The sequence below is a fragment of the Myxine glutinosa genome, chromosome 8, assembly GCF_964187855.1.
Source record: "Myxine glutinosa chromosome 8, kmMyxGlut1.1, whole genome shotgun sequence".
Classification (NCBI taxonomy): Eukaryota; Metazoa; Chordata; class Myxini; order Myxiniformes; family Myxinidae; genus Myxine; species Myxine glutinosa.
The window spans coordinates 73,527,424-73,550,014 of NC_136268.1; the positions used below are offsets into that span (position 1 = coordinate 73,527,424).

At 42.4% G+C, this 22,591-nt stretch overlaps 1 protein-coding gene across 1 annotated transcript in view; it reads right to left on the reverse strand.

Moving 5' to 3' along the window:
• The window catches only part of LOC144893379 (CD109 antigen-like), an 84,474-nt gene that overhangs the window by 24,745 nt on the left and 37,138 nt on the right, over nt 1–22,591 (reverse strand). The window contains exons 14-22 of the mRNA XM_078783963.1: nt 21,022–21,129; nt 20,652–20,721; nt 13,607–13,727; nt 11,618–11,732; nt 10,179–10,292; nt 5,272–5,463; nt 2,140–2,275; nt 768–944; nt 539–620 (exon numbers count right to left, since the gene is read on the reverse strand). Coding sequence (XP_078640089.1) covers nt 539–620; nt 768–944; nt 2,140–2,275; nt 5,272–5,463; nt 10,179–10,292; nt 11,618–11,732; nt 13,607–13,727; nt 20,652–20,721; nt 21,022–21,129 — 1,115 coding nt within the window. The remainder of the gene's footprint in view (nt 1–538; nt 621–767; nt 945–2,139; nt 2,276–5,271; nt 5,464–10,178; nt 10,293–11,617; nt 11,733–13,606; nt 13,728–20,651; nt 20,722–21,021; nt 21,130–22,591) is intronic.

Sequence of the window (22,591 nt, forward strand, 5' to 3'; positions counted from 1 at the left end):
ACCTTTCACCTTTGAAGGTCACAAAGGTCAAATTTTCAAAGTTGTCGGAATCGAACCGAATTTTCGGTATTGTGTAGCTAACTAACCTCATAACTGATTATACATTATTTTCTATCTCATTTCAAGGTCAGTAACCTTCGTTTTGACATTTCCAGGCCAGCAACACACAATTACGTACAGATGGCTCTTAAAGGCCTGCGCACGCAGCGCATTGGGGCCCTTTGTAAATAGGCATGTACACCGCATGTCGGGGACCGACACCTGACACGTGCGCCCCCGACCCCCCAGTCCGGGCCTGTTTCGGTTGTAGTCCATCCTTTGTCATTGAATACCGCTCGCTCGTGAACCATCGTCATCTCTTGACTTGTTGTTTTTAACGCCTTTAAAACATTTATTTCCAACTTTTCAAGGCAGGCTTGCTTTTCAGATATGGAGATGCCAAGCGGAATCATATTTTCTATCCACAAAAGCACAGACTATTTGTTGGCTGATCTCACAACAACATCAAAAAAATAATGCTGCTGCAGCTGTTTCTCACCATGTGCTTCCAGATTCATCAGAATCGCCAAAGGCACTGAAAGAGCCATCTTGCCGCTGGAAAGTCAACTCACGCTGGTAGCCTGAGAAGGGTTAAGAAATGAAAGCTACATTTCAATCACTGCTACTTTGCATACATAATACCTAGATGGTCCTAAAATAATCTCTTGAATGGCTACTTAAACAGTTCAAAGCTGACACATTTTCCTTCCTTCTAACTATCTTGTTACCTTGTGCCATGTATAACAGTGCATTCCGACGGATAGCTTCGGCAGCTTGTTGCGTGGCTTTCAGATACTGCAGGACGTAAATGTTGGGAGCAAAATTGACCATGTTCTGCTCTCCACAGCCATAGGGCATCTTTACAAGTTTTCCCAGACCCTCAATAGATGGCCCCATAATATCACCTATCGAGTGGGGGAAAGGGGAGAAAAGATTAAATCATAATGTCAATCAAGGATACAGGGTGTCCATAAAGCCCTTGAGCAATTTTATCACTTTTGATGCAGTGCACATGATATAAACAAACTATAAATGGCATATATTATATATACACAGTACTACACTCTTTTTTTTTCCAATATTCTACACTCTTTTAAGGCAAATTCAACCTCCCCCACCCGATGTTGCACCGCCTTTTCTCGATTGATGGGATAAGTAGCTCAGAGCTTGTACTCTGAGTGAAACCAAGATTGCAACACAATTAACCTTTTTACAGTCCATTAAATAATTAACATTTATAGATTAACTTAAACTTTTCCAGTCACTGAGGACGGATACTTTTGAAATCAAAATCATCAAGTGTTGTAAATGTTAATGTTGTTGTTGTTATTGTTGTTGTGAAATCCACAAGTCCACTGTGCTTCTTTACCAGTTGACATTTTCTGAGGAGCAACTTCTACATCAGTGGTGAAGTCAATCACCACAAATCACCACATTTGGTTCCCTAACAACGACGACTAAATCTTTCACATATCACCCTGAACCAGCAAGATGAGACTCCCTGCCATTATGCTTTGAATGCGTGATGGTCTTTGAATGATGGCTTCCCAGACAAGTGGATCGTTAAACGTGGACCAATTGCTCGGCTGCCTCGTTCGCCAGACCTGTCCCCATTCGACTACATTTTATGGGCTATGTAAAACTGTTATTTAGTCGTAAAAAAACACATTCCTTGGATGATATTAGGGCTACGGTCACAAATGTAATTTAGGAAATTACTCAGCAACGACTGGAGAATGTTTCCAACAATTAACAATTTGGAAAATCGGATTGAACTATGTATTATAATACGAGTCGATGGCGGTTATGTTGAAGTCTATAAAAATTAACGATATCGAGTAAAAACGTGATTAATTATTACCTTTCCATCAAACATTTATACTTTGTTTCTATCATGTGCACATCAAAAGTCACAAAAATTAAAAGTTGCACAAGGACTTTATGGACACCCTGTATTATATTATATGCAGATTCGACTTTTCCTGTTTGTCATGTTCTTTTCACAATATTAACGAGATCTCATGTTGTCATTGTATAAAATTCTGAACTCATTTTAAAATGTCTGCACTCGATTCATTTGTAAATTATCTTATGTTGCACCTGAAGCTGTGACAAAAGCTGTTTCGCTGCCAGCCACCACGTTGGATGGGAACGTGAACTCCAGAGAACTGCGAATATTTGCAGAATTTGCATCAATCAGCAAAGCCTTGCTGAAAATCTGTGGCAGCCCTTCAGACTGGAGAGAGAAAATTCACGTCATGGTAATCCCACTGTGCCTCTCCACAGTACCCCAGATATTACCAGCATCACAATGAGACGGTGATTCACATCATTAATGTTCAACCCATTAAAATCTTACAAAGAGCTATTGAAAGATCTCTTTTGCACTTTGGCCCGGGCTAGTCTGACTCACATTCGTTCAGCCTGAGTTGCTTTTCCATTATGAAATATCATTTATCTCAATCAAGTGTGATCAATGACTTACAGTGCCTTTAGAAAGTATTCACACCTCTTGACTAGTTCACATTTTGTCGTGTTACAGCCTGAATTTTAAATGGATTAAACTGAGATTTTTTTGTCATTGATCTGCACATAATACCACATAATGTAAAAGTGGAATTTTTTTAAAAGAAATTTTTACAACTTCATTAAAAATGAAAAGGTGAAATGTCTCGTGAGTCAATAGGTATTCAGCCCCTTTGCTATGGTACTCAAAATTAAGCTCAGGTGCATCCAATTTCCTTTCATTACCCTTAAGATGTCTCTACAACTTGATTAGAGTCCACCTGTGGACAATTCACTTGGTTGGGCATGATTTAGAAAGAAACACACCTTTCTATATAAGGCCCCACAGTTGACAATGTATGTCAGAGCAGAAACTCTACCATGAAGTCCAAGGAACTGTTTGTAGAACTCCGAGATAGAATTGTGAGGAGGCATAGATCTGGGAAAGGGCAAAAAAACAACTTCTAGAGTGTTGAAAGTTCCCCAGAGCACAGTGATCTCCATCATTAGGAAATGGCAAGAATATGGAACATTCCAGACTCTTCCTAAAGCTGGCTGTCCGACCAAATTGAGCAACCGGGCAAGAAGGTCCTTGGTCAGGGAGGTGACCAAGAACCCAATGACCACTCTGACAGAACTACAGAGTTCCTTGGCTGAGATGGGAGAACCTGCCGGAATGACAACAGTCTCTGCAGCACTTCACAAATGTAGTCTTTATGAGAGAGTGGGTGGGCGGAGGCCACTCCTGAGAAAAAGGCACATGACAGCATGACTGGAGATTGCAAAAAGGCACATGACAGCGTGCCTGGAGTTTGGAAAAAGGCACGTGAAAGACTGTGAGAGCATGAACCAAAATATTTTTTGGTCTGATGAGACAAAAATTGAACTCTTTGGCATGAATGCAAAGCACTACCTTTGGTGGAAACCAAGCACAGCTCGTCACCCATCTAACACCCTCCCTACCGTGAAGCATGGTGGTGGCAACATCATGCTATGGGGATGCTTTTTAGTGGCAGGCACTGGGAGACTTCTAAGGATAGAGGGAACCATGAATGGAGCCAAATACAGATAAATCCTTGCAGAGACCCTGTTTCAGAGTGCAAAGGTCCTTAGACTGACTGCATTGAAGATTTACATTTCAACACGCCAATGACCGCAAGCATTCAGCCAAAGCAGAACTGGAAAGGCTTTATACTAAGAACGCGAAATCCTTGAGTGGCCCAGCCAAAGCCCAGACTTGAATCCCATTGAGAATCTGTGGAAAGACTTGAAGATTTCTGTTCACCAATGCTCCCCATCCAACTTGACAGAGCTTGAGCAAATCTGCAAGGAAGAATGAGAGAAACTCCCCAAATCCAGATGTGCAAAGATGATACAGACGTAACCAAAAAGACTCAAAGCTTTAATCACTGCCAAAGGCACTTCTACAAAGTATCGACTCAGGGGTTGAATCAGGGGCGGATCCAGGAATTTCAAGATGGGGGGGGGGAGGGTGCATGAAACTATAGCGCTGGGGAGGGGGGGATAAAGGGGGGTCTAGGGGTCCTCCCCCAGGAATTTTTTTTTAAATGATCGTCAGAAACGGCATTTCGTGCGTTCTTGGAAGTTTCTGCAGTTCCTTGCATTCTTCCCTGGTCCAACAGTTCAGCAGATTCGCACCCCCTGCACCCCCCCCCCCCCCCGGATCCGCCCCTGGGTTGAATAGTTATGTAAATTTGGATATTTCTGTATTTCATTTTTCGTTATTTTGTAAAGACTTCTTAAAAGAAAATTCCACCTCGACATAATGGGGTATTATGTGTAGATCAATGACAAAAAAATCTCAATATAATCAATTTTAAATTCAGCCTGTAACATAACCAAATGTGAAAAAAGCCAAGAGGTGTGAATACTTTCTGAAGGCACTGTATTTCGCCTGAGAGGATGGGGTCGACATAATACACTTATCTCTTAGCAGTCTTGTGAGAATTTGATTCCTTGCCCAACTACTGTATAAACTATCGGATTGTTGCTTCACAGGCAGGGCATTGCATTCCAAAGTGTATTGCCCTTCAGGTGGACGGTAACTTGGTGTCCAATCTCCTAGCATTAATTATTGGACGCTACAAGTAACTTATGGTGTCTTTTGACAAAGAGTAAGTAAATTATCGCCAGCAGCTTGAACAAATTACAAATTAGTGCCCCAAAATACAGGGGGCACTACATCACATCAGGGTATTGTCATGTCGCTCATAAATGATGCTACCTGAAGGCTGATCTCGTAAATTTATTCCAGTCCCAATATACATATGATCGAACGACGAATGGCTTCTTTAAAAGCCCTTGTGACAACACACGACTATTGGGTGTACGTAACACGAGCCAGAATGAAGGCAGAATTCTGCTGCAATATAATTTTAGCAACAAGTTTATTAATTTGAACATTGCTCAATTCAAAATGGATTATCAATGCAAGTCATGAATTTGGGGAAAAAAAGAATGTGTTGTCCTCTCGAGTATAGTACTCTGTTACATCATGACAAAACAAATTGCTGCCACCTCCCATGCCATCCAGCCTCAAGCTGGACCACTTTAGATGTGACGTGGCACTTCCAGCATGTGAGGGAGCTTTAGATCAGTTGGTAAGAGATACATGATTGACCCATAAGGGTTCAAATGAGAGTAACCAGCCCCAGCCATGTGAAAAGGGATACTACCAGTCTAAATATCTTGCTCATTTTTATGTACCTTGACCAGAAGATGCTTAGTGATAGCATCAGCAGCCTCATTGGACTGGGCTTTGACAGTGATGGGAACTTGGCCCAAGCGGCGTGGAGACAATGAGAATGTGACGGTTACGCCATCCTCGCTGGGAACAGTAACAGTATGCTGTGTAGCATCGATGTCCCATGAACCAGATTTCTCCATAGTCACAATAACCTATAAGGATTACACAAGTGAACACGGAAAATGTGAGAAGCACCTGTAGTTAGAATGTTTTTATTAAAAAATTAAAAAAGAATCTAGTTTTTTTGCATAAATGATTCATATAATTTACTCATATCCTTTACCCTCAGGAGATGGTCCCTGGTCCTAACAATGTCCATTCTGCTGAAATAGCGGTCTAGCTCGCTCTGTAATCATTCTGGTAGCCCTATGCTGTACACCCTCGATTTTTTTTTTACTTATAGTACTTAAAAGAGCCTGATGTTGGCTTAGCGGTTAGGGTGCCGGCTTGGGATCCTAGGATCCTGGGTTCAAATCCCGGTCGATCGCTGAATTAACACCAGGGGGGTTGACTCAGCCAGTCATCCTTCTGAGGTCGGCAAATTGAGTACCAGTTCACTGGTAATTCCCAGTGTGTCGCAAGAGGTGACCAATAGGGTTGGCGGCAGGAAGGGCATCCAGCCGTAAAACATTGCTTCAAAAAGGGGACCACGGTGCCCGAAAAAGGCCAACCCCTGCTCTGTGGGGAAAAATGGCCTCTAAAGGTGGTTCAAATGGGTTTTTTTGTTTGTTTTTTGTATACAAGAACAAGGCTCATGGAAGAGCAAACATTAATCACACAAAAAGTCAAACAGACACATAAAACACAAAATAAGGGGAATGGTAGACAAGCTGTGAGAGAGGGGGAAGGACACAAACACAACATTTGAGAGCAGGGACATCGAGAGAACTGTGGGAGGGAGAGGGCTTGGGGAGAGGTGGGAGAGGTATAAAACATATGAACACTGCAAGGACTTCCAGGAAAGAAGTTGGAATTTCGAAAAAGTGTATCTGGGGTGAATTAGCGGGGGTAGAAAAGATCAAGGTTTTGGATGGGGGAAGATAGGAGATGGTGGTGAACAGCTGTTTTAAAGACATGGAGGGAGGAGTGGGATTGAAGGGAGTGGGGGAGTTTGTTCCAGAGGCGGGAGAAAAGGGGAATAAAAGGGGAATGAAAGAGTGAAGGTGAGCAGAGAGCCTAGATTTTGGCAGTTTAACCATAAGGGTTGCTGGCAGATCTTATGCGACCTGTAGGAATATTTGGGGGACAGAGCACAGAGAGAGCTGGGGGAGCAAGGCCAGAGAGGAGTCGGTAGAAGACAGAAAGACCACCAACCTGCCTGCGGTGAGTGAGTGAAAGGCCCTCGGAGCTAGCTTCATCGCAGGAGATTCCAATGATTCTGAAAGCTTTGGCTTCAACAGCGTGAAGCCGAGCTAGGTGTGAGGCAGGAGCACCGGCCCAGAGGGGGGAACAGTATTCCATTGAGCTGCGGATGAAAGCCTTGTATGTGGTGAGGAGCTCAGGTGTGCCAAGGAAGGACTTCACACGACGGAGGATGCCCAGTCGGCGACTGGCTTTGGAGGCCAGCTTGGAAATGTGGTTTTCCCAAGAAAGATCATGGCAGATAGTGAGACCCAAAAGCTTGAGTGACAGAACTTCTTGGAGAGGATTGTTGAGAAAGTAGATGGGAGGGTTTTCCAGTCGGTCTTTTCAGAGAGACATAGTAAGAGTGTGAGGTTTGTCAGGATTGAAAGACATGTTCCACTTGTTTGACCAGTCTGTGATTTTGTCCAGGTCTGCAGAAAGTGAGGAGGCTGCAGGCTGCCGATCTGAGGGATGAGGAATGGAGCGGCAGAGAGTGGAGTCATCAGCAAAGAAATAGAGAGGATTTTCCAGAGAGTCGGAGAGATCGTTGATGATGACCAGAAAAAGCACAGGGCCAAGAACACTACCTTGGGGAACTCCAGCCAGAACAGGAAGGGGCAGATGAGAGAAATCTATTCAGGGCCACACGTTGACTACGACCAGAGAGGAAGTCCGCAAGCCAAGCATGGAGATTTCCATGGATACCATAGGAGGAGAGTTTGGTGAGCAGAGCTGGGTGCCAGATCGTATCGAAGGCACGTGATATTTCAAGGGAGACAGCTCTGATTTCCTGTTTGGCATTGAGGACCTCCATCCATTGTTGAGACAGCGGAAGCAACATGTCCAGAGTAGAATGACTTGGTCTGAATCCAAATTGATGATCGGAGATCAAGCCATTGGAGAAGAGGAAGGATTTGATATCCGAAGCAATGATGGATTCCATGACTTTGCTGATAATTGGGAGCAGGCTGATTTGTCTGTTGTTGCAAGGATCTGTTTTTGCACCTTTTTGTGTAAAGCGGTAATGTTTGCTGATTTCCAAGATGCTGGCAGATGACCTTGAGCAAAAGAGAGGGTGAAAAGAACAGAGAGAGGGTGAGATAGAGTGGCAGAGCAGGATTTTAGGACCCGTGGGCTGATGCCATCTGGTCCAGTTGCAGAATCAGAGTCGAGGTTTGACAAAAACTTCTCCACCTTGTCAGGAGAGAAGGACACAGAGTCCAGGAGCAGTTGGGTTCGACTGGGTCAATGTTACAGGGTTGATGTTGTGTGGGATGATTACAGGCCAGATTCATTAAAGGCACAGACCAGAGAGAAAAGAGGGAAAGGAATCTGTCGAAGGGTTGAGCCAAAGACTGCAGTCCTGAAAAATTGGCAAGAGTTCTTGCGGCTCTCTGATAATAAGAAGGAACTGTTCTCATTCCCCAGCAGATAAGTTGTCAACATTCAAACAGAGAAGCAAGTAATCAGTACGCTGAATGAGGATGTTGTTTGTCGCCAGCCAAGAAACACGGGAGGTTTAGCCCCTTGTACACACGAGGAAGCAGACAGCCGTATGATGCTTCATGTTGCTGATGCAGCTAAACAACACAACACTGTTCTCATCCGTACTGTGGACAGTGATGTAGTTGTTCTGGCAGTGTATGTATTTCAAAAGCTTCAAGTGACACTGGATGCTCTATGGGTGGCATTCGGCACAGGCAAGCATATGCGCATGGTACCAGCTCATGATATCTCAGCTGCAATTGGTCCTGAGAAGTCTATTGCACTTCCAATGTTTCACGCCATTACTGCGTGCGATACGACCTCTTGCTTTGCTTGCAGAGGAAAGAAGACTGCTTGGGATACATGGAGCATGTGCCCTGAGGTTACAATGGAGTTAATGAAGCTGATGGAACAACCACAAATGTCAGATGTTGATGCTGCTATGGATGTTCTGGAGCGATTCGTCTTACTTCTTTATGACCGAACAAGTTCTAAACACCATGTTGATGAGCTCAGGATCGACCTATTCACACGGAAAGGCAGAGACGTGAGCAACATTCCACCGACCAAGGGTGCTCTACTTCAGCACACTAGATGAGCAGTATACAAGGCCGGTCACATCTGGAGTCAGGTGCTTGAAGCAAAGGTTACGCCTCCACAACCGGACGGATGGGGATGGACTCGTAGTAGTGATGGAAACTGGGATGTTCTTTGGAGCAGTCTTCCTGAAGCCAGCAGAGTTTGCAGAGAACTTATTTGATGCGGTTGTACCAAAGGCTGTCAAACAAACTGCAAATGCACAAAAGCAGCTCTGCCGTGTACAGCTTTGTGCGAATGTGGGGGTTCTTGCCATGATTAGTTCATGTGATATCTGGCATTTCACATTTGATGGTAAGCCTCACTGACTCATGGCACATTAGTATCGACAACAATAAGTAACTCGGTTTCGTATTCGTTTTGACTGTTGTTTTTTTTATAGCACAATACGTTTAATTTACGGTACAGGTATCTTATATTTCATCAATACAAAATAAAGCAATACGAAGACCACCAAATGTTGTGTCTCTGTAAACTGGAAAAGGGTAATGCTGATTATACACTGCCCGGGTTTGTTGTGCCAGATTTCCATTGGCTTTGTTTGGGTCGAGTCTTATTCACAATGAGGGACCCCAAAAAATCTAATCATATATCGAATAGCAGTTGAGGTTTAATCAAACCCGTCAGAACGCACAGTACATCAGAACGCATGGTAATCAAGCATTACATTGTGTTACACCAATGAAGCGTTAAGTTATGCAAACTACTAAAAAAATAGCGTTACGTAATTTTTGAACAGCCACACATTGGGGTTAAGCACTCCATGACCGTGTGAAGAATCAGCTCGTTCTGCACGATATAACCATGGGGATGGTTACATGGATAAGAGCTAGGTGTCGAGTTAATTTTTTAATAGCGCATTAAATGTGTGTTTCCAAATTGTGCTGTTCATATTTTAAGAGTACTTTAAATGCGTTTTTCCCAATTGGCCCATTACCGGATTTTGTCGCAGGTTGTAACAACAGTGCAATCATTGTTGTTATACCTATTTTAACCACAAGTTGATTTAAAAGCCTTGAATGTTGAATATGTCCAAGACAGCCAGGCTATTGTAAGAGTGTTGTGTGCCAATCAGTCAGTGAGTTCTCAAATCTGGTTCTAAGATCTACTCTAAACCATAGACAGTGGTGAGGCTCTGCATCATTAAAATCTCTGTCGTGCTTTTCTCATGATTTAATGAGATTCTTATCAAATTCTCAAAGGTTGTCATGAGAAATGAATCGGAGATTTTATTAAAATAATATCACATTTAAGAAAAGCACCAGTAAAGCACCAGGTAGGGGGCACTGAAACACATATGTGGGAGTGACTGCCCTCCTACAGTATCGTGATAGACCAAGCAGACATTGTTTACATATTATTTTTGAGGTGTGATTAACTGAAATTTATTCATAAATCACCACATTCGTCATTTCATTAAAAAAAAATCTCAAATCCTTACCTGCTTGTTTTCTTTTAGGTGGTTGAAGATGGTGACCTTCAAAATGAACATTTCCCCGCGTATGATAGAGTATGGCAGGTCGAGGGAAATGAAGAATGGTTGGAAGGCAACCATCTGTCGGAGATGCCAATTGCAGTAACTGTGTTACTCTCAATCACGTTTCACATCTAAAATATTTTTTCACATGTCAGATGCTCCAATTTTGAAATACCTAATCTAAATTGGATATATATTTGTTATTCATTGTAAACTGTCACATTGGCTTCATAACAAATAAATGAAATATCTAACTTTACAATTATACAAATGAGTTATGTATGCTTTGTATTCATTCTTAGCGACTCCACAAATGCTACACAAGATGTCGAAGAGTACTTGGCGACGAGTTCGGTGGTGCATGGAGAGAGTGATGGAGCGCATGCAGACACAATGACTGATTTATTACCGTGCACTCGCGAAGCGAAAAGTGGGGTTAAGCATTCAGTTGCATACGTGTGCCATGTGCCGTACGTGTGCCGTGTCTGCATTTTAAAAATTCATTTTCTCGGCAAGCGTTGGTCCGATTGAAATAAAATTTTCACCATAGGAGGGCCTCCTCCTGTAGAATATTTTAATGATTATGACGTCATAGGTCACGTGGTAAGGCGCCATCATGGAAAACATCTCTCACCTCTATATCTCTGAAACCACTCCATGGAAAAAATTGAGACCTGGCTCATTGTCACCGACTCCCCATGGGGAATAAGATATGTTAATGATGATGTCATCATGCCTTCGTTATGAAGTCATAATTCGACAAATACAACACTTATCCGTCCAATCATCATTTTAAAAATGTCAGCAACTGTTGGTCTGATGGACACGAAATTTTCACCATAGGAGCGCCTCCTCCTTTGGAATATTTGAATGACAATCATGATGTCATAGGTCATGTGGTACAGGCGCTATCTTGGAAAAACCAAAGATGTTGCACCTCAATATCTCCAAAACCGCTGCATGGAAAAAATTGAAACATGGCTCATTGTAAAGAACTCCATATTGGGAATAGGTGTTGTTAACGCTGACGTCATTGGTGCCATAATTATGACGTCATAATTCGACAGGGACAACGCTTAGGTTCGAAATGGCAAATGGCACGTACGGCACGACAGGGTTCGAAATGTATTGAGTGCGATCTATGCAACAATTATATTAGAGAATATAAATTTATGACGTCATCGCTCACGTGGTCTGGCAGCCATATTGGATCAAAGAAAAAAAATGTTCAAAAACAGAAGAGTTGGCTCGCAACAAGTTGACTGCGCAGGGTAAGTATTCTATGAATACCATCTAGTTTATTGTAAGTACTGTACTGCACAATAAAACCTGCACATTAAAACCTGCAATAAAACCATAGATTGTGTATAAAGCAAGTACACATAGTAAGGGCAGGGTTTTACCTCTTGTCTCTGAGCCAATCCAAGACCCAGATTGGGACCCAGTGAGAAAGCACTGGCCACCCAACTGGTCATTGTATCAGGTACTGTTGCTGTAAATTTGGCGAAAAGATTGGTCCTGCAATGATAAAAATAGCGTTTTTCATATTTGTTACTCATTCAAAGAATGATTTATATTTATTATTTTTTGTATTCATATTTTATCTGGTTAGAAATGGAATACAATTTGTTTGTAATTGTAATATGGTTTGTACACAACTGCATGTTTTTGATTTAAGGGTGCACTCACCTGTTTGGCATCAACATATGAACAAAGAGCTTATGCTGGGATCCTGGGTTTCAGTCGCATGTACTTCAATGTATTTGTCCATTGTCTACTCGTGTCCTTGTATTCCATTTTAAAGTAGAATGACACTCAGTAATGTGCATACCTCCGCCAAGCTGAACAGTGTACGTTTTGTATCCACTGATAGGCCGGATCTGCTTCTGGACCTGAACCCAAATCGAATTGGCTTGTTCTTGTCACTTAACCAACTCATCCACAAAGTTACATCATAATCCGTCCACATCTTTTTGAGATATCGTACTCTCAGACAGACAGACAGACACAAACAGACAAACAGGGGTGAAACTAACCCCGTTCACCTGTGGTGGCAAAGGTAATGACACCGATGTATTTTAATGTCTTCCTCACTCATATGATTGCATGTACTGCACAAACTCTCCTCTGTCAGCCAAACACTGCATAGATCACTGTAAAAATAAACTTTAAAAATATTCCCAAGACCTGTATAAGGACATTCATTATCTTTTCTTAGACAGTTTTTCCTCTGAACTAATACAGAAAAAAACTTCGATGAACCAAGCTCACTTGCAATGCTTGCGTATTATGTCATAAACAAGACTGAAAGTCTAACAGCAGCATAGCCGGGCTTCACAAAATATTATAAACCACAAACACATATTATTAGCTGTTTAAACCATCACTAATGCTGTTTATAACATTAAACAAAGAAATTTGGAGGAATCCCAACATCCCTAAGTTAAGCTTTACTTACATAACTGAGCGAAGATCTACTGTAATCTATATACCCCACAAGTGTTGGGTTAATAACATGCTATCAAAAAACCGAGGCAAATTCCTTACTTCCGCAGTTGTTGGTACCGTACACCACTTATCATCGATTTATGAACCATACACCGCTTCAATCCATTAACTTTGTATTCACGACATTGGGATTAAAGTGTTATGGTCATATTTACTATATTATTATCCTTTGGGGATATACGGGGGAGGGGGGAAAGGGGGGGGGGGTTGCACTCCAAAATAGGTATTTGCTTTCTTCTCAGAAACTACATATGCAATTCTGATGAAACTTGACCACAACCTTAATCACCTGTGTTGTACCAAAGCGTGTTCCTGGCATTTAAAAAATTGGGGTTTAACTTCTAAGGTGGTCTATGGGGGGGGGGGGGGGGTGGGGCATTCCTCCCAAAATAGGTATTTGCTTTTGTCTCAGAACCTACACACATAATTTTTATGAAACTTCACCACAACCTTCATCATCTGTAATGTATCAATGTTTGTTCAAGGCATTGGAAAAATCTGGGTGTGAGGAGGTACACGTGGAGGGGGGTAGGGGGGTGGGGATGGTAGATCTTGATGATCATTCTAACAATCAGTTTGTTTGTGTTTCACACTGAATGAAAAACGTGAAGGTAGAGCATGGCGATTGTGATATATGACAGGTTTGACGATATGTTCGGCCTGAACGGCATTGGAATCAAAACACCGGAATGTGGAGAGTCAGCCGCCGTACTGCCGTAATGACATCAGACGTAATCACATCACCCTGTCATGTGACCAGATGTTCAGCTTAGAGTGGTATACGTTTGAGGGGATATACATACATGCATACGGAGGGACACAGACTGTTCTAGACGGCTTTGCCCTATGGGCTACGCCATAAAAATAATCAGAAGAGCACAAACCCTGTGACGGCATCGTCCCATATCCAAGTCTCTGGAAACAATGTCCGTACATGGATTGGTTCAGCCATCATGTGGGATGCCATTGGTGGACCTGGTTCACCTCGGACTCCCACTAAATGATCTGAATAGGGAAAGAATGACACAAGATAGGATTCTGATTAGGGAAAGAAGTTGAACTTGTCATTTGAGGAGCCATGTAGTAAAGTAATGTGGGTTGGGGGAGCGTGGGGTGGGGAAGGGCGGGGGGGGGGAGGGGGATGAGGGTGTGCTTCAGCTGATTTTAAACAAGATAAATTAAAGAATGGAAAGTGGAGAAGATGGTGAAGCGACAGATGGGGTTATGGTTAGCGTTAGAGTGAATTCTGAGGAGGGAAGCGGGTGTATGGGAAAAATTACTCAATTACTGTAGATCTTCCCTTAAGCTAAGAGTAAATACGAGCTGCCATGAAATACCCAAGTGCCATGGGAAAGGTACACTTGCGCTAATAAATAGAAAGGCAAAGATCTGATGTAGCATACATACACATAATATAAATTTCAACAAATAAATTAAGTTCGTGGCATGTTTTCAAAAAAAACAGGGATGCAATGTTCTATTAAATGACATCAATTAACAGAGTAATATCTTAATGCAAACATTTTAACTCATTGCATACGGTATAGCTGTATGTATAATATTTATATATAGTAATTAAAATAATTATGAAAACACAAACAACATAAATATAGGGACCGCAAACAATGAGTCATTAATAATAATAATAATAATAATAATAATAATAATAATATAAGTTCCCTAACAAGGAACCTGGACACAGGAGGAAGCCATTAGGCCCATCAAGCCTGCACAATGGTTGCCACCTATAGATGTTCGTCCATGCTCTACCACTATTAAATGCTGAGCATAAAGCAACCCAGATCGAAAATCCCATAGAAACCCACAGAGACCAGTCAGACATTTATATGGGTCTCTAATGGGAATCACGGTTTCTATTGGTTTCTACAGGAAGCAGTAGAGTTTCCAGTAGAAACCGAACCAGATTCGTTTGAAACCAATAGAAGCCATTAGATAATGATGTGGTCTGATCTGAAACCCACAAAAACCAATAATAATCTTTAAGTTCAAATGGTCCTGTAGAAACCATCAAAGTTAACTGGTCTGAAAACCCACAGACCAACCAAAATACTTCAATTATATTTTGTTACAAACAAATGCAAACCACACAGTTCCATATTGAATTGAGTTATAGCCATGTTCTGTCATGCATTGAAGGTTCCCAAGAGCACAGTGGTCTCCATAATTCTTAAATGGAAGAAGTTTGGAACAACCAGGACTCTTCCTCAAGCTGGCCGCCCGGCCAAACTGAGCAATCGGGGGAGAAGGGCCTTGGTAATAGAGGTGACCAAGAACCCGATGGTCGCTCTGGCTGAGTTCCAGAGATCCTGTGTGGAGATGGGAGAAACTTCCAGAAGGACAACCATCACTGCAACACTCCACCGATCTGGGCTTTAAGGCAGAGTGGCTAGACGGAAGCCAAACAGTTCAATCTTGGTTTCATCAGACCACAGAATCTTGTTTCTCACAGTCTGAGAGTCCTTTAAAAAAAGAGAAAAAGCAGTAAGGTGCTTTTTTGCAAACTCCAAGCGGGCTTTCATGTGTCTTTCACTGAGGAGAGGCTTCCGTGTAGCCACTCTGCCATAAGGCCCAGATCAGTGGAGTTTTGCAGTGATGGTTGTCCTTCTGGAAGTTTCTCCCATCTCCACACAGGATCTCTGGAGCTCAGCCAGAGTGACCATCAGGTTCTTGGTCACCTCTTACCAAGGCCCTTCTCCCCCGATTGCTCAGTTTGGCCGGGCGGCCAACTATACGAAGAGTCCTGGTTGTTCCAAACTTCTTCCATTTAAGAATTATGGAGGCCACTGTGCTCTTGGGAACTTTCAATGCAGCAGAATTTTTTTTGTAGGCTTCCCCAGATCTGTGCCTCGACACAATCCTGTCTCTGAGCTCTGCAGACAGTTCCTTCGACCTCATGGCTTGGTCTTTGCTCTGATATGCATTGTCAGCTGTGAGACCTTATATAGACAGGTGTGTGCCTGTACAAATCATGTCCAATCAATTTAATTTATCACAGGTGGACTCCCATCAAGGTGTAGAAACATCTCAAAGATGATCAAAAGAAATGGGAGGCACCTGAGCTAAATTTCAAGTGTCATAGCAAAGGGTATGAATACTTATGTCAATGTAATATTTCAGTTTTTTCTTTTTAATAAATTTGCAAAACTTTCTAAAATCCTGTTTTCTCTTTGTCATTATGGGGTATTGAGTGTAGATTTATGAGGGAAAAAATGAATTTAAACGATTTCTGCATAAGGCTGCAACACAACAAAATGTGAAAAAATTGAAGGGGTCTGAATACTTTCTGAATTTTTTTTTTTTTTTTTTTTAAATACTGAATCGAGGCTCGTGAAAGAGCTGACAACCACGAGGGAAAGACAGCACATGGGGACCACGAGGGAAAGACAGTACAGGGGGAAACATTCATTAAAACACATTCAACAAAAAGACATCCAGGAACACAGGACAGGGGGACCGCGAGGGAAAGACAGTACAGGGGGAAACATTCATTAAAACACATTCAACAAAAAGACATCCAGGAACACAGTACAGGGGGACCACGAGGGAAAGACAGTACAGGGGGACCGTGAGGGAAAGACAGTACAGGGGGACCGTGAGGGAAAGACAGCACAGGGGGACCACGAGGGAAAGACAGCACAGGGGGAAACATTCATTAAAACACATTCAACAAAAAGACATCCAGGAACACAGTACAGGGGGACCACGAGGGAAAGACAGTACAGGGGGATACATTCATTAAAACACATTCAACAAAAAGACATCCAGGAACACAGTACAGGGGGACCGCGAGGGAAAGACAGTACAGGGGGAAACATTCATTAAAACACATTCAACAAAAAGACATCCAGGAACACAGTACAGGGGGACCACGAGGGAAAGACAGTACAGGGGGACCGTGAGGGAAAGACAGTACAGGGGGACCGTGAGGGAAAGACAGCACAGGGGGACCACGAGGGAAAGACAGCACAGGGGGAAACATTCATTAAAACACATTCAACAAAAAGACATCCAGGAACACAGTACAGGGGGACCACGAGGGAAAGACAGTACAGGGGGAAAGACAGTACAGGGGGACCGTGAGGGAAAGACAGTACAGGGGGACCACGAGGGAAAGACAGTACAGGGGGACCGCGAGGGAAAGACAGTACAGGGGGACCACGAGGGAAAGACAGTACAGGGGGACCGCGAGGGAAAGACAGTACAGGGGGACCGCGAGGGAAAGACAGCACAGGGGGACCGCGAGGGAAAGACAGTACAGGGGGACCGCGAGGGAAAGACAGCACAGGGGGAAACATTCATTAAAACACATTCAACAAAAAGACATCCAGTAACACAGCACAGGGGGACCACGAGGGAAAGACAGTACAGGGGGACCGTGAGGAAAAGACAGTACAGGGGGATCGCGAGGGAAAGACAGTACAGGGGGGCCGCGAGGGAAAAACAGGGGGGCCACGAGGGAAAGACAGTACAGGGGGAAACATTCATTAAAACACATTCAACAAAAAGACATCCAGGAACACAGCACAGGGGGACCGCGAGGGAAAGACAGTACAGGGGGACCGCGAGGGAAAGACAGTACAGGGGGAAACATTCATTAAAACACATTCAACAAAAAGACATCCAGGAACACAGCACAGGGGGACTGCGAGGGAAAGACAGTACAGGGGGACCGCGAGGGAAAGACAGTACAGGGGGAAACATTCATTAAAACACATTCAACAAAAAGACATCCAGGAACACAGCACAGGGGGACCGCGAGGGAAAGACGGTACAGGGGGACCGCGAGGGAAAGACAGTACAGGGGGAAACATTCATTAAAACACATTCAACAAAAAGACATCCAGGAACACAGCACAGGGGGACCACAAGGGAAAGACAGCACAGGGGGACCGCGAGGGAAAGACAGCACAGGGGGACCGTGAGGAAAAGACAGTACAGGGGGACCGCGAGGGAAAGACAGTACAGGGGAACCGCGAGGGAAAGACAGTACAGGGGGACCGCGAGAGAAAGACAGTCAATGTATATGAATGCACTGTATATGTGATGTATATGTGATGTATATGTGATGTATATGTGAATGCAAGTTATTTGCCAATCCAGGAGCCAGATAGTTTCGATGGCAGAGCACTGGTACAATCCACCAGATGACCTGGGTTTAATTCCCAATCGGTGCATGTAATTTTCCCACATATGTCAATTACATATTTTGAATCCTGTTCATTTATATATTGGTATTATATTGGTCTCCTACTGGTCCAATTGACCTATTGGATTTTTATTGGTATTCTCTATTGGTTTTCTATGGGAATTTCGACCTGGGAAGGAACCAGCACATACCATTTATAAAGTGTTTGGTCTGACTTGGCCAGGGTTAGGTTCGAATGGAATGGCCGCCCTCCCATACTCAGAGCAGACGTTCTACCATTACACCACCGAGACGTGTTATTGTTTCAACTACATTGTATTATTTCCTCAATAACAGAGTAATATCTAAATGGAAACTAATCGTGTTTCCAGGAAAGGGAACTTCATTACAAATAGAGGGCCTGTGTATTGATTTGTGTACTGGTGGATCCCTGTGCACATTCGGTGGTGGTAAGGTAAGAAGCAGGACAGCATTTCTGGACAATAGATGTGTGTGTGTGTGTGTGTGTGTGTGTGTGTGTGTGTGTGTGTGTGTGTGTGTGTGTGTGTGTGTGTGTGTGTGTGTGTGTGTGCGTAATTTCTGTTGTGTGCATGGTTTCTTCTTGTCCTTCGTCTGTCCTTCTTTCTTTCTTTCTTTTTTTCTTTTTCTTTGGCTACGTAGCGGTGAATCTTGTTTTTTGTAAGGTTCACCTGGCTGCACCTGGATGGGTATGAGGGTAGAGGAGTAGTAGCCGAAACCCGAATCCGATCCACGTTCCTCCGGATGCCTCCATAATTGTCTATTTGGGTTCCTCCTGATACTCCAGTGCTGCATTTGGTCAGTCATTTGATTCCCTCAAATAAGTAAAGGTGCTTGGCTGCTGTTTATAACTCAAGCAGAATCAATAATGTTCACATGTGAACTTTGTGCAGGCCAAGCCATTGTTGTGAGTGTTCCTTCAGCATCTTCATCATCACGATTGGCCTGTTCGGTGTCTGCATCTGAGCACCTATGGCCCAAGATGCTGTGATCGCAGGTTCAAATCCTATTACTTTGTGCATTTGTCCATCGTTTCCTAGTTTCTTGCAAGGAATATCTGCACACCTTTCTCCAAGAGTGTCATATAGTAACAAAAAATAAGTTCACACCATCTGCTGTACACAGGATCATTATCTTTCTGGAAGATGAATCCTTCCTGCATGAGTTGTGCTCCTGAGGATTGGCATGCTGGATCACAATCCTCCTGCATTTGTCAGCAGTCAGGGAGCCATAACGTTTGTATCGATTAGTGGCGTTGCTGGGTGTGATTCAGTCCAAACTAGTACTGTTCCCTCTACCATGCTTTTCTGTATGTGCACTGCGATTGCAATTACTTTCTCCTCTCTGTTGTCAAACAAACTGGCATCGATTGCTGCCGAATATTTCAAACATTTCAAACTTTCACTCATCCATAAAGAACACGTCTCCAGTTTTGTTCGCTGCCATGTTTGTAGTCCAATGCCTATATTTCAACTTTTCCGCAGCAGTGGTCTTTGAGCACCTGCATGTCCATTTAGACCAGCTCATGATGTATTTTAATGTTCTCAACATAGCATTTATACCTGCATTCACAGCAAGGACATTGACAAGATATGTATTTGACCATTATCTATTACATCAAGAAAACACCCTGACATATGTAACACCATTTACGGAGGGGTTTGGCTTTCTACTTTGATCACTTATATTATGAACAGTGGCAGTTTCGAACATGATCTACAGAATCTTGAGTGCAGCTCCTACTAGAAGTTGGAGTGTCCTTCAACATCCAGAACTGACTTGTACGTGCTTGTGATTTGGTATTTCAGTCCTGGAAACAACTAATCAAGTCACACAGCTACTACTGCAAATAATATCACTGCATTTCCCTTAGTGTCGCACTTTCTGATTGGTTGGACGACAACAAATCAGAGTAAAGGACATCAACATGTACAGTAACTGTACTTTGATGTTCATTTTCACGAAAATGAAATATGGATTGAATGTGCATTTTTCATGAATATGGATTGGCTCTCTCAAAGTACAGTGTTTCATTTTTACATACACTATTTACTCAGTATCCATATATTATTTCAAATTGTGTATGTAGTCCTATTTTCCTTGATCAATCATCTGATTAGTCACACCAATTAATTTGTTTTAGGTCATAATAAATAGTTAGCAGTTATAATCTTCTATTATTACTAATAATTCAATGGCCCCAGTTATTCTAAACTTCTTCAGGGGTTGGCCAGATAAGTTGTTTGGCCCTTGTCTTTCACGAAGCAACTAGCCAAACCAGACATTCGATTGGTGATTTGGGCAGGGATTTGTAATTTGTTTAGGGTGGAGGCAATAACTCACCTACTCTTCTCAAAAAGACACCATGGGATATTTATCATCTGCCAGCTAGCGTGAGCAGAAGAGACACCCATCTTTACATCTATCTGAAGGACGGCATATTTAGTGATGCAACCTCTGCTAGTGAGCCAGCATTCCGACAATTTATAGTCGGGTCGGGAAAGGAACCCTGACTAGACAGTTCAAAGGCACTAACTCTGCCACATTCTGTCGGATTACTTAGTTGTTATAATGTGTTTCAATTGAGTCTTACATGCAATTCTTATTTATCCTTTGAGCACATTTTTGGTAATTAACAAATTATTGAAATCAGAATGCAATGACATCTTGTACTTAAATATAATCATCACAATCCAATAAGATTTGTACTCGTAGCCTTTATAACAAGCAAGGCGATGTAATACCTTTCATCATATAGATGATAGGGGTCAAAGTCGGAACTTTCAAGTCCGTGAGTACAATCACACCAGCTTCCTGCAAGAACATCAAATAATTTCAAGAATAAATAGATCGCTCAATATTTTCAACAGTAATGAGATGTTAAATATAAAGTTGACCCCAGCTATTTGGCCTTCCCTTTAAACAGTACACTCTTTTATTTTGGTTTCTGAGTCAAGGAATATTATTTAAAATTCCTGAAAATGACATCACTGTTATAGAATGACCATCAAATGTTGTAAAACATAAATGATAAATTACTTTGTTCAAGACTTAGTTCAAGTGAACACCTGAGTGAAATTGTAAACAAGGAATTCATCTTGGGATCATATTTACCATAAATACTGAAGCAGCATCTTTACCACCAGGAAGCCAAAGGCGTGGCATACCCCATCCAAAAAAAGGTGTGGGGTAATTCCCAAACTGAGCTATCTCAGAAATAACCTGCAAACACAATCAGAAAAGATCAGAATGTTTATGGTGAGTGAACCAGCTTTTGGCCAATGGATTTTCACAACCGAATGACGAGTGAGGTCAAATAACCGTCATGGGAAAGAAGGTGTAGCGACGTTTTGGGCGTGCGCCATTCTTCAAAGTAAGAGAAGAGCCAAAGTTGGCTTTGAAGAAGGGCGCACGCCCAAAACGTCGCTCCAGATTTCTTCCCACGGCAATTAGAATAGCACTCTCAACATTCGGTTGAGAAAATGAATTGTCCCTATTTTTCTGTAATTTCAAAAAGAGCTGGCCATTGTGTATGGGAACTCTTGCCAAATTTCAAATTTTTACCATCTGGTTTGCAACATTATTTGCCACTGCTTGTGTCAATCGTGCTCCCATCAGGATTTTTGTTAGTGAAATGAAGACAGTGTTTCTCTCACTGGAAACCTTAGGGCCACTTGGCCCTACTAGATTTTGATTACCGAAAACTTTATGTTCCAAAGCCAATCCAATGCAGAACCAAACCCACCATCTCATTCAACAATGCAAATGCTCAAGGCCTGACTTCATAATGTTATCTGCATGTGATGTATTGAAATAAACATGTTTTGAAGCTAATGAGTAACCTCCGTAAATTGCTCGAAATAGTACTGTCTAATTGTGAACTCTTTATTTGTTTTCTCTATGAATTACATGTAAAACAAGAAAGAGCAATCAGAGATTGCAGACCCTCGCCAGGACGTGTTTTTAGTGGTTTTTAAGGCATTTGTGTTAAAACAAATATGGTGGCCGAACCACGTGACTGATGACGCCAACATTATTTTTTTTTCTCTCCACCAATTTATCCCTAGATGACGCTCAACAAATTTCATCTTGATCAGATGAAGTTTTGTACTTGTTGAATTATGACGTCATAATGGAGGTACCTATGACATCATCATCAACATATGTTATTCCGCATGGAGCGTTCTTTACAATGAGCCATCTCTCAAGTTTTTCTTTGCAGCATTTTCAGATATAGAGGTGCAAAGTTTTATGGTTTTTCCAAGATGGCGGCCGAACCATGTGACCGATGACGTCATAAGTAGCATTAAAAAATTCTGTAGAAGGAGGTGCACTCATGGTGATAATCTCCTGTCAATCGGACCAACGGTTGCAGAGAGAATCATATTTATTCTGTGCGGACAAACAGATAAACAAACAAACAGACAGACAAACAAACAGACAGACAAACAAACAGACAGACAGACAAACAAACGGACTCAAATGCAATACCCTCTCCTCCGGCGAGGGTAACAACTGGATAACAGATCTGCATTTATACTGAGGATTGTTAACTACTTCATCATGACCTGAGAAAACCACTTGAGGATAAGCATATGATGGCCTTATTAAAAAAAAAAAAAATGCAATAATGGATCAGGATTGATGTGGTTATTGAGCATTTTCAAACATCTGGCTTTGGAGA